The sequence below is a fragment of the Saimiri boliviensis genome, chromosome 3, assembly GCF_048565385.1.
Source record: "Saimiri boliviensis isolate mSaiBol1 chromosome 3, mSaiBol1.pri, whole genome shotgun sequence".
NCBI classification, from domain to species: Eukaryota; Metazoa; Chordata; class Mammalia; order Primates; family Cebidae; genus Saimiri; species Saimiri boliviensis.
This window is the reverse complement of record NC_133451.1, coordinates 168,496,008-168,514,550: the sequence shown is the minus strand read 5'-3', so window position 1 is coordinate 168,514,550 and position 18,543 is coordinate 168,496,008. Positions and strand designations below refer to the sequence as shown.

The 18,543-nt window shown below is 34.6% G+C and overlaps 1 protein-coding gene across 3 annotated transcripts in view; it reads right to left on the bottom strand.

Moving 5' to 3' along the window:
• Positions 1 to 18,543, bottom strand: part of PDE5A (phosphodiesterase 5A) — a 121,587-nt gene that overhangs the window by 32,875 nt on the left and 70,169 nt on the right. For all 3 annotated transcript variants that reach the window (XM_003929734.4, XM_010340346.3, XM_010340345.3), the window contains exons 10-11: positions 8,452 to 8,627; positions 4,884 to 4,943 (exon numbers count right to left, since the gene is read on the bottom strand). In XM_003929734.4, coding sequence (XP_003929783.2) covers positions 4,884 to 4,943; positions 8,452 to 8,627 — 236 coding nt within the window. The remainder of the gene's footprint in view (positions 1 to 4,883; positions 4,944 to 8,451; positions 8,628 to 18,543) is intronic.

Sequence of the window (18,543 nt, the reverse complement as noted above, 5' to 3'; positions counted from 1 at the left end):
AGTCTTATCCTACAGATTGGTGAATTACAGTATAGGTTGGAATCACAGACTTGCCACATCTCCTATGCAAAAGTGAAAGCACTGGTTAGGAGGGAGTCGAAGGAACACCAAGAAATGGAATTGATACATTTGAAAAGATCTGGATAATGACATGTATCTCAGACCATTCACTCTAGAATATGTTGCTATGTAATTTCACAATGTTTTATACTTTACAGTCCTACCTCTTTCTCCCGACTGTAATTATATAAATTGTATAATTATCTGACTCTTTATTTATTATTATATTTGGAGCACTTAATATAATGCCTGCCTAGAGTAGAAGTTAAATCCCAAATGAATAAATAAATGTTTTTTTAAATCATCTAATACATAATCAGTTCTCCATATTATGCAGAAATATTTCATGTAAGTTTAATTTGGCATACAGCTATAGCATAAATGTTCATATTAGTAATGAACTATTCTATGGCAGAAACAACCAATATGTTGTGGTACATGCCTTTTTCTCTTAAAGTTCAATTATTCAATTTATTTACTTTTGAAAAATTTTACTTATAATTGAATTTCTTCTTTCATCTGTACAATGAATATTTTTGTAATTTTTTTAATTGCATTTTAGGTTTGGGGGTAATGTTACAGATGTCTATGAAAATCAATGTCTCAATCAATGGTGTACAGAAACTTCAAAGGATTGTTTCAGATTTCTAGAACTGTTTGAGGAACACAATGCCTTACTTCAGGTCTTCCCAACCACTGAGTTGTGGACTGGTACTGGTCCGTGGCCAGTTTGGAACCAGGTCACACAACAGGAGGTGGTGAGAAATGGGAGTGAGAACTACTGCCTGAGCTCCACCTCCTGTCAGATCAGCAACAGCCTTAGATTCTCATAGGAGCATGAGAACTGTACATGCAAGGGATCTAGGTTACATGCTCCTTATGAGAATCTAATGCCTGATGATCTGAAATAAAACAGTTTCATCCGAAACTATTCCCATACTCCCTATCTCTCCACTCCCCAACCCCCAACCAACCCCTGGAAAATCTGTCTGCCACAAAATCAGTCCCTGTGCCAAAAAAGTTGGGGACTGCTGTCTTACTGGATGCAATAGGAAATTACAGTTCAGTGGTAGTGGTTATCAAGACATAGGCTAATAATTCTTTGTTAAATTGCTCAAAATTTTTCATATCCATACAGAGTATACAAGGGAATATGGTCATCTTGACATAAGGAACTTGATCTGCACTGTAAGACTGACTTAGGCATCAGAGATTTGGGTCAGTTATCTGGCTCCGCACCTTACTGCTGTCACCTGCAGCAATCACACAGGTGCCTGCTGAAGACAGGGTCATATGCTATTTCTGGCTCTGAAAGGTTAAGGTCAAGATGAGGAAATTCTGGCCTAAGAAATCCTGCCTAAGTGGTCAGCTAAGCTATAAGGATTGAAGTGGATCAGCACTGGCTCTGTGACAAAAATGAGAAGCTATTTTATAAAACCAAAACCTAATATATATTTTACTGCTCTAATAAGAAAGGAAGGCAAAAAAGGCTGTCAGTCAAATGATGAATCAAATATTTACTTTCCAGTTGTTCAGATAACAAATAAGCATTTACTATATTCTGATAATTAACTTTCAGTTCAGCTGGGGTCCTTTTATTATTATCTCAGCAACTTGTGACTAAGGATCATTAAAAAGTATATGGCAAAATGCTCAGTTTAACACCTAACTATGCTACCCCCAATTTTAAGCCAAGTGAAGGTTAGATTTATAATGGGATAAAATCCTCAAGCAACGGAAGTGGAAAAAATAAGGATTCTGAATTTCCTATCAACTAACTACTTTTTTTACAACTGGAGAACTTTTTCTGGAATTCTCTTAAGGATATTTAAAAATAAGAGTTAAGAAAATATTTGACAGGTTTTCAATTTATTTTAGGTTTTACATTGAGATAATCAGACAAATGACAAAGATAGCAATTTTGGTGATTGCTGGATGACACAAACACCTGTAGCTAGGGCTGTACAAGAATTTTTATTTGGTTGATAGAAAACTAGAACTGAAATCAGTTGCTGAATTTCAACCAATTTAAGTGAATTACTTGACCTATAAGCTATGTAACCCTAAATTTCTCAATGCAGCTGCCAGAAATCTATTTTCCAAATGCAACAACAGCTGGTTTTGAACAATACTGCAATATAGCAATTTTCAGTTATTCCAAAGTATTTTTCTCTTGCTAAAATTATAAACATAATTGAGGAAATAATTTTCAGATTTTCTGAAAGATTGTACCATTTTCAAAGGGAAAAACAAACTTGAATATCCTGACTTTTTTAGTTTAAATATAATAGTAGAGTGTAACCCTCACTTTCATTTTAGAAATAACTTAACCCCACAGTGCCTGCAGGCACTTCAATATGTAGATAATTTCCAAATAACCAAACATGTTGCTTGAATACAACATGCTTCTAGGAAGCATAGACAAATGGGCTAGTTAAGCCTGAGGTGAATACTACTTTAAACTTATTAAGCTTTGTAAATAATTGAAAAACTGCTCATTAGTTCAAATACTGTCATGAATACACAAAATAAATATAGACAATTCCATATGAGGTTAATCCCAAAAGAAGCTTAACCTTTCAGATGAAATTAGTATTTCAAGTTCCTAGAATTGTTCTTGGCAGTTGACTCAGTTTCACGGGCAAATGACTCCGTTTCTTACTCATGGATTTAACTGAGAATGTTTACAAGTCTTCATTTCACTCCATTCCTTCCTAACTTACTCTCTCCAGTGCTGTGCAATCTTTTGTGGGCTCTGGATCCAGACTGCCTAGATTTAGTACTGCACCAATCCCTGCTTACAACCTAAAGAGATCCTGAGAAGCACCGTCTAAACCACAAATGTTCTCTTACAAACTGCTAACAATACTGAATAGAAACCATCTAAACCACAAATGTTCTCTTACAAAATGCTAACAATACTGACCATGTAGGTGTGGATTCAGTAAACTTAGTTGACATACACAAAGAACTTAAAACATGCTCAGTATACAGTTACGTGTTCAACAAATGTAGCTATTATTATTAATATCTCTCCTCTGGTTTGGGCAAAAGAAATGTTACTCCTTCATGCCTAGGCGCCTCTTCAAGGTCCTTATCTCTTCGCTGCCTTGCATTGTTAGCCTCACACTCACTCCTGGGCCTCCGCCTTTGTCCAGGAACATTCTGCCTCTCTTGCTGTGAGCAATCCCTGCTCTTACATTCAAAACCTAATTAAACAATAAAAAAAACTTCACATGATTCAGGCAACACCCTTCATAGCTGCTCCTCCATTCTCTCTTACACAAAACATTCTAATTTTTGAATAGTCTATATTCATTTCTTCCACCGTTTTCTACTACTTTTACCTTTTGCAGTTTCACTTCTTTCTCAATAGTCACCTAATCAAAGAATCCAGCAGCTTTTTCTCAATCCTCATATTTCTCAACCTTCCTACAACTGATGAGATCGCCTCCCTTTTTGAAACTGTTTTATTTTCCTTCTGTGCCACTAACCTATCCTCACCCTTCCTTCCTGTTTAATTACCACTTTGCTACCTTCTGAGCTGTTTTCTTTTCCCGTTCCTTCCATCTAAGCCTATATTCACAGGAGATCTGTTCTCCCTCTTTCCCTACCTCTCTGCACTCTCTCTCAATTGATGAAGCCCTATGATTTCACTATCATGGGATGTTAACTCCCAAATCTTCACCTCTAGTTCTAAACACCACCCCATCATTGCTCTAGTCCTGCCTTTTCTGATTGCTGAGATGTTCATTTGCTTGTTCAACCAGCACCTCAAACTTATCTTGTCCTAAATCAAACCTGTCTTCTTAATATTTGTACTGTTATGAGTTAATGTCACCATCATTCTTTGAATTGCCAAGGTCAAAACATTTGGATCATTTTCCTCTCTCACTCGGCACAGTGTTCTGTGCACAGGCTCTGGAGTTAGATGGTGAACTTGTATCCTGATTATTATACTGCATGGCAGTGACCTTGAGCAAGTCACTGAGCTTCTCCAAGCGTCATTGTGGCCTTCATAATACAGTTACGAAATTTACATGAGAATACAGTTGTGTAGTTTACATGATAAGATGTATGTAAAGGCACAAAGTTTAGGATGTGGCAAAGTATGATGTGGATGACAGAAAAACAATCTCAATGATCTGTTCACACTCTTCCCATTCCTTATATAACTCTCATCACATTCTCACATGAACCTTGCCTATGTCATCACAAATACATTTAAACACAGGAGGACAACCTTGGTTGTAAATGTTTGAATGCCTCCAATTTTCATTCATCTCAACCAAGCCATTCCAAACCAAGATCTAGAACACAGATCTACTTATATATCCATGTGCTTTTCTCTCATTGTATGCTAAATACCAATGTGAAGAGAATTCAGGACGTGACTGTATTTGACCCCCATTTCAAACAACATTTTATAAACCCTATGTTCAGAAATTGAAATTACTCTCAATTCTTGATAATGCAGAGTAGGTATCAGTAACAAACTACAAACTGTTTTGTTATCACCCTAGCCAAACAACCACCTTGTGTTCCCCATTTTCCCAGGAACTGAAAGAAAAGTAAATTTCATTTTGGCCCCTGAAAGATGTAACGATTATAACAATTACTAGAAAACAATATCAGAATCATACATTATATTACATAGTCAGTATGAGTTATTTAGCCCCTTTTCCTTGTATTATCAGTGACTTTGTATCCCTGCAAGAAAGCAGAGTTAAAGATTTTTATCAGTGTCCATCTAAATATTTACCGAATTTGGTTCAATTAGATGTCTGTAGTTAGTAATTTTTGAAAAGAAAGAGGAGAATTACCGCTAACGACTGTAGCTCTCTTGTTTCTTCCTCTGCTGCTGAAGCATGATACGACAGAACCTACAGGATAGGAAAAGAAATCCAGTTTACACAGGACAGATCTACCAAATGCAGACTAGAACTTCAATCTCGGAATTCTGCTAAATCGATTTGAGAGATAACTAGACTCCTCAGAATGCCAAATCTTGTCTGCTTTCTTCAACTGTGAAAAACCCAGATTTAGATTCCATTGCTTGTTTTCGAAAAACCAAAAGTTATTCTCCCTATGTTTAAAGAAAACTCTTGTAACTTTCATTCTGACATTATTGCTGTAATAAACACATTATTTATAAGCCGGCCTAGAAATAACTTTGTGCTCAAACTTGGCAGAAAATTTATTTTGTTTGTTTTTTTTTTTTTTTTAAACAATATTGACTTTAGTTATTTTTGCTTGTGTACAGAATTAAAGGAAAAATCTTGATGTAATCTGGCATTTTGATGTTAATATTTAGAAAGAAAGTAGTCTAGAAGTGGCTCTCAGACGAGGCCGGTAACCACTCTAGAATTCACACAGAAAAACTGGATGCCTGACACATAGTCATACAGATGGAAGGATCCCTTTACACTCCTACAATGTAAGAGCCGAGAAGAGAGTAGTGCTGGCCAGTAAAGCCATCCATTGAAAGTCGTGGACACTGAGGCTCAGGGATTCTCATTATTTGGCTATAAGCTCACACCTCGTGAGAAGACAAAAGGGCTTACAGCTCAGCTTTCAATTCCTAACTTAAACACAATTCATTACTTAGAAGAGTTAAAAAAAATCAGGCTTACTAACTTAATTTCCATTTCCAAAAGTGATCATTTCTAAGTACAGATTGAGCGTTGCAAACATAAAAAATCTGAAATCCAAAATGCTCTAATAAGCATTTCCTTTTGAGTGTCATGCTGCTGCTCAGAGAGTTTTGGATTTTGGAACATTTTTGGGGTTTGAGAATTTTTTGATTTGGAGTGCTCAACCATTAAGTGCATGCATTCCAAAAATCTGAAAAAAAATGCAAAATACAAAACACTTCTGGTCTCAAGCATTTCATGTAAAGGTTACTCAAACTGTAATAGGATTTTTAAAAACATTCTCTTAGGTATTTAAAATATCTATCATGCTTTGAAAGAATATTTTTTAAAGTTCATTTTTGACAGATACAACAGAGATTTACAACAAAACCCAAAAGCTTAAAAATCATTGACAAAAAGGTAGCTGATTTTCAAACTTTAAATGGCAAGTAAAGTAATTCAGCAACCCAAACCAGTATTTCTTGAACCAGTCTTCAAAATTTTAAGTAATTAAAAATCTAAAGCCAAGTGATACATATATGTACTATCTTATGACTTAGAACTGTGGTGATACTGTACTACATTGGATCTTTCTCGGCATTTGAGCCATTAATAACTAGAAAACCTTGGGAAACCAGAGCTGCTCTCCCCTGCCCATGTGAAACTGATGGGTCATGGCTGTAACCTGTTACTGCTGAGACCATGGTGGTGGTCCCCAAGAAAGGCTGAGACTGTGACCATGAATTAGACTAATATTAATAAGGGCAAACATGGATACATGCATAAAGAAATGACACAATACATTCTAAGTTAAAAAAATAATTTTACTACACACAAAAGATAAAAACAGCACCTTACAAATGGGGCCTAAGGATTAACTTTGTTAATACATGTAAGCATTTGAATACAATTGAAATATTAGATAAAATTTAGTTGTTTTTATTGTCAACATTGTTTTATTGTTATTAGAATGATCACAGCTTCCAGGTCAAAATAATTCACTATCTTTTGAAGAGCTGAGGGATTTGTGCCCTTGGCTTTTGTCCAGTGGCCTCATAAAGAAAGGAACATTTTTTTCCAGGTTAGATCTATGATCATAGAAATGACATCACATATGACCTGAAATCAAAAACATTTTATACTAGGTAAAAGCCTAATTATCCATATATTTAACTGATGGAGAGCTATAAAGTAAAGATAGAACTAAATCTCAATCAAGAAAATATTCAGAGATTTTAAACAAAGTAATACAATGTCTGGAGTTGCTTCAAACTAAGCCAGTGGGAGGGGAAGGGGAGTGCAGAGGAGAGAGGTGGGAATGCATGGACTGATACTGGTTATGGGTTCATAATTACTGAATGGATGATGAGCACATTAGGGTTATTAAGCTGTTCTCTCTCCTTCAGTATATGTTTGAAACTTTCCATAATAAAACATTAAAAAAAAAGAAATAAATTCTAATTGATAGCTGACTTAGATTCAATTTTTCAATGAAAAACCACGGAACTGAAAAAATTAGATTAAAAATTATATATGTAATATATAAACATATATATACATAGATATATGTACATATGTATATATGTATATGTAAAGCTATTTGTACACATATGCACATATGCATATGTACCTAATTGAAAATATATTTGAAGTATATACTTGACTGTATATGTGTATATATATACTTGAAACAGATTTCTGCTGGTTATAATTCAAGTCTTTTATATAATAGTATAGCAAACCTATTAGTACAATATAGCAGCCTTTTATATAATATTATAGCAAACTTATTAGTATAATATATTCAGCAAAGAAACCTATTAGTATAATATATTCAGCATAGAAAGTAAAGGGTACTATCTGGTAAATTTTATATAATATATGTCCCTCTAGCCCTTTAGTTTATGTATTTAATGAGACATTGAAGGAAATATTAATGTATCCCAAACACTGATTTTCTCTAATTTCAACTAGATAAGAAATCTCCACGTTATATCAATTGAACATTTTCAAGGCAGTTAGTGAAACATATGTAGAAAGGACTGACCCTGTTGGAATAGGTCAGTCCTATGTGAGAAATGGCCTTACTAGGTCAATCCCTGGCAGCCAGTGGTTTCTTCACTCCCTACCTGCACATTCAGAGTCACTTGGGGGAGCCTGGTAGCCATACAGATTTCCAGCTTCTACCCAAGACTTACTGAATTAGAACTTTCAGAAGTAAGGTATATAAATTTGTAGTTTGAATAGTTTCTCAGATGATTCCAGGAGTTACAACTCTTCTTGCTATTTGTTGATTTTATTTTTTTCTTCTCCTCACTTCCTCACTCCTAATTCTCTCAAGAGTGCCTAGGGTTTCTGGTTGTTTTCTTAAAAAAATTTTTTTTTCACAACTGTTCTCATAGAGAGATGGGGAGGCAGAGGCAATGGGAAGGGGACAGATAAACTATAGTGGCAGTAGTCATCTGTGTGAATGGATTATTAAAGTCAATATTGCTTTTTGCAGAAAAAGCAAAGGCCTAAAGGGATAAACATCCTGAGTTGTGGTTTGGTCATATGACCTTTGACAAGTTTCTTAAATATTCTGAGTCTAAGTTTCTTTCACTCTTTAGTTGAGGATAACAAGGGTCTCATCATCTAAATCACATAATTTTGGTGAGGACCCGATGACAGAACACACACACACCAGGAGTGATATGAGGGAAAGGTAAAAGCTGAGTGTTTGGCAGTAGGGAGTGAGAGTTCCCTAAACTTCACCCACCTCCAACGTGACCATTTGCTTGGCCATGGCTCTCTCCACTGCTTCATACATCTGCGTGTTCTGGATCCCTAAGCCACAAAAGATGACAAAAGCTTCCAGAAACTGTTCATCATTTCGATTGAAAGGCTTAACCTTACCAGTATTCTCCTCCATCTTATTAACAAGTTGGCAAACCCCTATAACAATCAGAGCAATTGAGCAAACGTTATTGTTAATTATCATAATTTTTGTTGACTTTAATGTACATACCCAAAGATTGTCTTCTACTTTTCTCTTAAAAATGCTTGGTATGCTAAAGTAAACAAATGAACCCCCACAAATATAAGCAAGAGAAGTAAACAGAATTTATATGAGAACTAGTTTCACGTAGTCTTAAACGTACATTGCTGGTGTTCAAAAAAATCCTAGAGTACTATTTTCTTCCAGACTCCGTCATGAATTTTAGATCAGTTGAATCCCCAAAGACAATTTGTCCTTCGGAAACTAATTGGATTTTTGTACACTTGCCAAGAGAACAATTTTGATGCACATCAGAATTTTGGGTCACACAGATCTCCTTTCCTTACTGAGAAACCAGAAGTTTAAAACAACAACAACAACAACAACACACAGTTACATAAAAAACAGAATGCAGGAAGGAGGCAACTGACATAGGTAGTTTCAAATTTCAAATCTACACCTCTGTGTCCAAGAGAATTATATTTGCAGAAAATTTTGATATTGCAAATAATTATGCAAATAAAAATGACTACTTAGAAATAAAAGTCAAATACTTAGTCAATAAAAATGGAAGACTACATCAACATTAAGATAAATCTTAACTGAACTGATTCTTATACGAGTTTCTGAGCCTCATGGTCTCTCTGATGAGTGACCTCCAGAGGTCACTTTGGTGACTCAACCTACCTACCTCTCTGTAAACCAAGTGTTGTTAAAGTCCTTATCACTTATGTCTCTGAGTATTTAATAACACAGTTCTACCATGTGCCCACTGTGGGATTGTCATTGTCCTAAACACTTTGGTAGACACACGAACTCTAGTCTTCACAATTCTATGAGGTAGATGTGACCATCCTCGTTTTACAGATAAGGAAGGTGAATCTCAGAAAGGTTGTATCATTTGCTCAAAGTCACTTAGCTGGTAGTGTGGGTCTGAAATTCAATCCCCATCCCAGCCTGGCCCAAGGGCCACTCTCATCTGCCATGTTACCTGTCAGATAATTGCTAGCAGTACCCTGGTTGCATCTTGCTTGCCCGCAACCTCTGCTCCTGCTTTTCCACAGGCCTGCACTACTCCCCACTGCCTTCCTTCCTGCCTCCGCAGCTGATCCCTACACCTCCTTCACAATGAGTTCCAGGAGGCCTCCCACTTACAGGTGAGGCAGACATTTTTCTACCCCCTTAACATGATCAGTTTGCGTGTCATGGCAAATTTTATTTCTATTTCTCTTTCTAGACTGTCAGTATCTTGGGCTTAGCGATTTTATTTTTTTCAGCTCCACTTCTTCAGCTGGCAAACCGCCTAGCATATAGTAGGAACTAAAAACATGTTTTCTGAATTAATGACAGAATGTAGAATTACAGCTCTGACTGTAAGTACTTTCCCATGAAGACTATAATAGTCTATTATCCTTTATTTTTCCTGGAGCTCAAAAGGATTTCACAGAATCTGGAAGATGGTTGCACATTAAGCCCCTTTACCTCCACCAATGTTCACTTTCTTTACTTTTCATGCTATAAATGATCTGAATTCCTTTTTGCTCTGTTTATCTACTTTAAACAGTAAACACATCTACATGCCTATCTATTTGCATTAGTGCTGCAGAAGTTAGTGTTTTTTTTGTAATCAATTATTCCATAGTCAAGGAAACTTTAAACATGACATAATGAGTTTGGACACTGCAAGTAAAAGCCATATACTAAATGGCAATCAGCATTCATTATCTTAAATGTATGTATCCTGTGTATGGCAAAAAACAAGGACAACACAACAACAACAACAAAACACAAAAAACAAACCAGGGGTTATATCCTTCAACCTTTGTGAATCTCCAAATTATAAATATGGAACTGTTTGTATAGACTTCTACCTCCCAAATCGCATTTCCTTGAGAGTTATGTTTCATGCCCTTATCCTCACATCACAATGAATTGCCTTTCAGATTTACAAAAGTTTTATCCTACTTGACAGCCTTTTTCATAAACAAGATTTTAAAAATTACTTCATAAGAATTACCACATGTATGACAAGAAAACACAGAGGGGTTGAGATGTGAATACCAGGTAGTCTGTGAGGCTTATGAACTAGCCAAGTAGCTCTCCCGTACAGCAGTTCAAATCTATGCCTTAGTCAAAATTCACCGAATGAATATATTAAGAGTCATGAAATTATACCTATGGAATAGCTCACAAGTCCTTTAAATGGAATGTTATGTGTACAAATACCAAGGTTCTGCTATAACAAATACAGCTTAGAACAGCTAAAGTATATCCATCTATTGATCCACATTATAGATATAGATATATGGACACAGAGTTAAGCTCTGGGGAAAACAACAACAGCAATAAATGGGTACTGCAGACAAATCATCCATTAAGGCATATAAATTAATTTTCTTTTGAAAGTGAGGCCATATTTATATAGCATTCCTGATAATCCCATTGATCTCTTAATACTCTTCAGAAAATTTAATTATCTCAAACAAAAATACCAAAGTTAAAAAAAGTTATTAAGAAAAAGAGGGCTTATAACAAATGGAGTTCCCGGTTTAAGAACATCAAAACCTGGGCACATTACAGATAGAGTTTTCACAATTTCTTCCTTAGTGATCGGAAAAAGGAGTACAATCATGAAATTTAAAACAGGAAATTTGAGATGCCGCATTACTAAGAAAGATTCCAAATCAGAATCACTTATATTTAAAAATGAAATGCTTATTGCAAAACCAAAAATAAAAGAGAGCCATCTAATAAAAACCCATTAATAAGTGCAATCATAAAATAAAACTGCATTAAAAAACATATTAGGGGAAAATCAAGAAGTAGTAAAGTTAGACAGTAAAATATCAGCATTACCTAACATTATTATAGAGTTCATAAAGTACTCAAAATGTCGTCATCATAGTAGGTTAGAGAGCTAGTTAGCATTGAAGGCACCGCTGGAAATTATGCTGAAGGGACTAGACGGCTTCTAAAATTAAACAGTTGTATTTCCTTTTCCATAATTCCAGGGATCGGATGTTGTTACCAGCCAGTCTTCCTCCTGGCTTTTTGGCAGAACAGGGGGTCAATGCTTACACCCTGTCTGCAGTCTTGTGTCCTCTCTACCACATATAACATGGACTCCAAAATTAGCATCCTGCCTTATTAAAATGTAAATCATACCTTCATCACCTGTCTTGCAAATACTTTAGTTTCTGGACTTTTCATTTGTCGGTCATCTTAATTTGAAGAGATTTTTGCTGTATAAAAGATTTAATTTTTTAAGGAGCCAAAATAATTATCCTTATAATACTCAACTATAGTGCCTTGCTTTTAAAAGAGGCTTCCTCATTTTAATATTATAGATAATACCTATATTTCCCCTAGTATTTTTATAGATGTAATGTATTACATTTAATCTTATAATCAAACTTAACTTTTCCCCCAACTGCTATTGGAGTCTTGTAACATCAGAAGAGTTATTCATTCTCTGATGATCTGAATTGTCACTGTATACTGTATTCATATTTGTTTGAACTATGACATACTTTTCCCACATTTTAATATTTTTGAAATCAGTATGCATGTTATAATCAATAGCTTGTCATAGTAAATTGAAATCATATTTTACTTTATTGGAGACATGTAAAATGGTGTCTTTCACTCAAAAGGCATCTTACTTAAAAATAATGAAATATACCTTACTCTGTTATATACAATAACACAATTTTATATGCCAAATTATGGGCCTGCATTTAGACTTTCTGCTCTGTTTCATCAATCTTGACATGTCTCTTAGCACCTATGCCATACTTTTAATTATTTTACTTTTATATCATTTTAATTTCTGAAAGGGCAATTCTGCAACCATCAGTTATGATACTTTTTACACCTTCAGTTGTAAGTATTATCAATGTTTGTAAATGTTGATCAGGAACACCTCCCCAGACATACACACCCAGATCTCACAAGGATACATATTAAAATTGATACAAATCTAATCTGGGGAAGAGTTGATATCTCACAAACTAGATTTCAATCGTTCCAGAAATGTCTCCACTTCTTAATGATTTTTAAGTCACTCAGAATTTTGTAGCTTTCCTCATATAAATGGTATATATTTCTGGCCAAATTTATTTCTTGTTACTACAGTAAATGGGATTTGCTTTCTAACAAATTTTTCTGGGCATATATTAACATTATTTCTCTTTAATAATTTGATAATGAGGCTCCTTTTAAATAGGAACACTTTTACACTGTTGGTGGGAATGTAAAGTAATTCAACCATTGTGGAAGACAGTGTGGCGATTCCTCAAGGACCCAAAAATAGAAATCCCATTTGACCCAGCAATCCCATTACTGGGCATATATCCAAAGGATTATAAATCATTCTACTATAAGGACACATGCACACGAATGTTCATAGCAGCACTGTTTACAATAGCAAAGACCTGGAACCAACCCAAATGCCCAACGATGATAGACTGGATAGGGAAAATGTGGCACATATACACCATGGAATATTACGCAGCCATCAAAAACGATGAGTTCACGTCCTTTGTAGGGACATGGATGAACCTGGAAACCATCATTCTCAGCAAACTGACACAAGAGCAGGAAATCAAACACCGCATATTCTCACTCATAGGCGGGTGTTGAACAATGAGAACACATGGACACAGGGAGGGGAGCACTACACACTGGGGTCCATTGGGGGGAAATGGGGGAGGGATGGGGGTGGGGAGGTGGGAAGAGATAGCATGGGGAGAAATGACAGATACAGGCAGAAAACCACACTGCCATGTGTGTACCTATGCAACAATCTTGCATGTTCTTCACATGTACCCCAAAACCTAAAATGCAATTAAAAAAAAAGAAAGAAAACTGAAAAAGAAGAAAAAAAAGAAAAAGAAAAAGAAAAAAAAGAAAAAGAAAAAGAAAAAGAAAAAAAAAGAAAAAAAGAAAAAGAAGAAAACAGAAAAAAATAATAAAATTCTTATTACATAGGTACTTTCAGCTAATTCTTTTTGAGTTTTCCATTTGACAATAATATAATTTGTAAGATATTTTATTTTGCCTCTTTTTTTCCTGTGTCTCACCTTGTTTCAAACTTGCCTCCCTTCTGATTGCTTTGGTTAGAATTTCTTTGGGGAATAGATATATTTTTTGACAAATTCTTTTTCAGTTGCTTCCATGAAAAATTCTAAAATCCTCTTGAGCTAGTATTGCTTATTACCAATTTTTACAGAAATTCTCCATTTCCCCAAATGTTAATTTATATTTGCTACACTGTAATATCAAGTATCTTTTAACATGTCTTCACTATCTGTAGTTAACAGTCCCTCTCTCATTCCTATTTGCATTTCTCTCTTAATATCCTCATTATCTGTTGGAGATTTGTCTGTTATTATTGTCCATTATCTCTTGTTTTACTATTTCTTCCCATTTCATAGACCATTTTTAAAAAAAATTTTTTCTTCTACTTTCTTTCTTCTTATGTATCTATTTATTTGGGAAACGCAGCAAAATGAGAAAGATAAAGGTGCTGTTTTTCTAATTTCTATGGTTGAATGCTTACATTTTTTTCATTATTTCTTAATAATAATAAAATATTTAAAGCTACATAATTTCCTCTGAATATGGCTTTGACTATGTATATTGAGTTTTTATGTTAATAGAATAATTAATTTTCTAAAATGAGGTAATTTAATTATGACTTTTGATTTCTTCTTTGTCACTTAGAAGAATGCTTTCCAGGTTTTAAGTGAGTTTTTCCTTTCCAACTTATCCTTTTATTATATATTAATAGTTTTAATGCACTCTGATCTATGAAAGTGGCCAAGAATTCTGCTTTTCAGAAATGACTTTGTGTTGCATATCATTAATATTTGTTGATTTCTGATGGATATTTGAGGATAATTTATATTTTTAAATTCTGAAACATAAAAGTAAAGCTATATGTATATGAATTAGATCCATTTAGTTTTTATCAACTGTAATGTTTTCTTATTTTTTCCTATAATTTAACACTGACAAGTATACTTCAGGCCCAGTATGATTATCATTTTGCCCACCTCTCCGTGTATTTTTAACAGCTTTAGTTTTTGTATGTCAATGATGCTATTTAGTTTACTAGCATTCACAGCAATTACATTTTCCTCCGTGGGTTTTAATTTTACTCAATGAAAGGCAATTCTTTACATTTTCTTTTACCATAAATTCTACTTTGTTTGATAGGAATATTGTTATCCCTATTCAATTTTTGCCCATGTTGTGTAAAATGTGTCTTTACAAATGACATATACTTCACAAGTTCCAGGAATTCCTTAGTGTTTCTGATCCACTAAAGACTACTTCTCTGTTTTCTAGTGCTACAATGAAGTTTTCCTTATTTTTCTATTTCTTCAGTCAATTATTAAAGCTGTGATCTTTACATTTATTTTTATTATATAGATCTTCATTTCTATAATTCTAAGCTTTAATATCTTAATTCTATTTTTTTCCCAATTTTCTTCCACCTATTACTGCCTCTACACCCTATAGTCTTATTTACTTGTTCTTATCATAACTAAGGATAATTTACAATTCTCTAACTCAGAAGAAAACCTAGATACTTTAAGTAATATAAGCAATGTATACCATGGAAGACAATGCACCATTTAATTATAAACAGATGATCTGTTAGCGATATTGCCAAGTGATAAAATTTAATATGAAAAGTAAAATAAAGTAGAAGTCAAATTTAAGCTGATATAACAGTAGAATACTTATTTATGGCTTGAAATTCTACTTCAATGCACAGAGAAGCAGCTTATCTCTTTTCACCTATTTAAAGGTCCACCCCTGAGTAATTTATTAAATAAAGCCAAAATAAATTAACAGAGTAAGATAAGGTGGTGTGGGAGTGACAGTCAATGATTCAAAAACTTATTGAGGCCTACTCAAAAAATTCTGTAGGCATGCAGGTCTCCCAAATTTTACTAACATAAAGGAACTAAAATGAGGTGTCATTTGGAGCATCAGAATGATATGGGTATTTAGCCAGTTCAAATAGGCTAAAAGAACAAGTTTGAAAGTGTAAGAGACTTAGAAAATTCGTTGTGGAAATAAAAAACAGAAACTTCTTACAGTGTAGATGAGAAAGGATTAAGATAGTAACCAGTTCACAAATACATACTTCTTTCTCATATATCTCTGTCAAACAATGTGTGTTAGAGCTCTGTAATTATTATTTTTTTATGCTTTTCTTTACTAAAAAGGAGATGAAAAAGTAAGCTATTTAAAGTGAAGATGTTTTAAGCATCTTTTTTTTTAAATTTTTCAATGGGAATAGGACTAATTTCTTAAAAATTTATTCTGCAATTAGTATGGAAAAAATAGGCATAAAATGTCTGGTAAATATGACATTGGAAAAAGGCATATTTAGCATAATAAGTAGGGAAAATAATTAGTTAAAATAAATGAATAATAAATGATAAATGAATAATTATAAAAATGAATGACAACAAATGATAAATACATAATAAATGAATAATAAATAAAATAAATGAGAAATTCCTTAACAGTATTGGAAGCAAAGTGGTGGAAACAGTCTGTATTAGCCAGGGCACTGAGAAAACATTTGATAGGAAACAATACCTCAGGGAATAAATGTGATGGTACAGCAGGTCCCATACTGATCAGATGTCTATAATTTCATCTAAATGTCAATAATGGAAAAAATGAGAGGGAAGGAAGGAGATAACAGAAAACACATGCGTCCATCTGTCTTTCTGCACATAACTCTATAGGGATTCTCTACTAGAATTACATAATAATGGAATCTGGCCTATGACATGTAAGACGAATTATCCATAATCATGGCATTTTCCATGCTGCAACTGTAGGTACCTTAGTCCAGAAACTAAATTCTTAGTTTTGTCACGGTTGTAAAACAGCAGGGAACACCGGAAATTTTCCCTCTCATATTTGGGATCTTGAGAACCTCTCCTCATTTTGCACAAAACCCCACTAGAGAAATCATTTCGTTTTCCTTTTTTTTTTTTTTTTTTTTTTTTTTAATTTACCAGGATTTTTCTCTCCAAAATCAACATTTGCCTACTTTTGGCTCTGTCATCAAGTAGGGTGACACAAAATACATGCTAACAAAGGTCTGATTATTTCATTTTTAATATTTTGCTTCCTTGTCTGACACAGTGACAGGATCACAGAATGTGAATTTTGAACAGATCTGAAAGGTTATTAAGTTAAACTCCACAGAGGTAAGTAATGTACCCATAAACGTGAATGAAGATGAGCGGCACTAACACAGTGCTGTGGGTGCGACTCCCGGCCAGTGCACATTCCACGTCACCTAACTCACTTTCATTTACCACACACATAAAGTGACAAAAGGGCCTGATGCATAACTTCCTCCAGCCACTCCCGATTCCCAGTTATTATTCTAAAGAAACGCTGCTAAAAAAAAGTGAAGATGTGACTTGATGGGGCAAGCTGCCCCTCTGCCTTCCTCCCTATGACAACGTACTAGCAAACAATGCATTCCATCTGGAATTTAATTTCACATTTTCAAAGGCTGAAGACAGCTTGTAGTAAATCTTTATACTAATAAAAAAGCATTTTAAGAAGCATAACATTTATAATATGGTTTTCCCCTTGACCTCCCTAGGAAATAAAATTGTATAACATTTACATGGTATCATATTGTAAGGCACCCTCAGCAGTTTTCTTTTATTTCCTATGTTAGAGATCTGATCAGTGAGAATCTTTTAAAAAGATCTCAGCTTCATTAGCTTCCACTTTTTTCTCCGAACTGAAGAGTTGACTCAACAGCCCAGCAGAAGGTTGGCATGCTGGCTTCTAAGAGGCTGTAATGCACACTTTGCTAGCGTCAGGAGCTGACCCTCAGTTTCGTAGCTTAGACACTAGATTAGCATACTGAAGACTGCTGGGTAAAGTCACAGTAACTAAGTTGACAAGACTGATTTTTAAAACAAGAATGGTATCAATGTTCAAAAAGAAACAGATCCATCCCAGAAACAGAAGTACAAGCACCTGCAGCTCCAGCCCACTACCTCAAGTCCAGTTCATACAATAAGAAACAACTGTCAGGGCAACCAGTATATTTGAGAGGACATGAATAACACATTCTCTTCCCATGAGCTAACCTACACTGGAAAAGAAAGTAATCAGTACAAGTTGGGTGGGTGGGACTGGAATCAGAACAAGGGAAATCAGAGTCACAGAATGTTTAATTGTACTAAGCTGATGTATCCCACTCACAATAAGGATGCAATCTAGGAAGAGGGACTGGGAATTGGTAGGATATTATTGCCTATAACCTGCTGCATCCACTGCACCAAAGCAAAGGCTCACCATATGGTCAGAATACTCAATGCATGCTGATACAACTCTCTACATCCATCTCCATGTTAGGGACAAATGTTACTTTACTTTTGCACAGAACTTGGACAGGCACTTTTGACGGCTGTCTTTTCTTTCTCTATTTTCATTACTGATACCTTCTGCTCCCTCTTTTGGACAAAAACTCTCATTTAATAAAATTATAGTCAAATCTTGCAACTGGAAAAGTTTTTAGACTTTTAATGTTGTATTTATATATGTAAGTGTTGCTCCATTAGAGTTTTAATTCTAAATATAACCTTTAAAAAGGTAATATTTTCTTTATTTCCAGGTTCTTGGGAGAATGTTAACAGTTCAGGTCTTTTTCACTAAATCAACCAGAGATGACTGGCTTACAAAATCCTACTTAACCTTTATATAACTGCAGTACCAGGAAACAAATATGTCATTAATAGGAAACATCATTCAATTTTTCTGAGAATGCATTCTTCCATCATTCCTGAAGTAGAGATTTTCCTATAATCATAT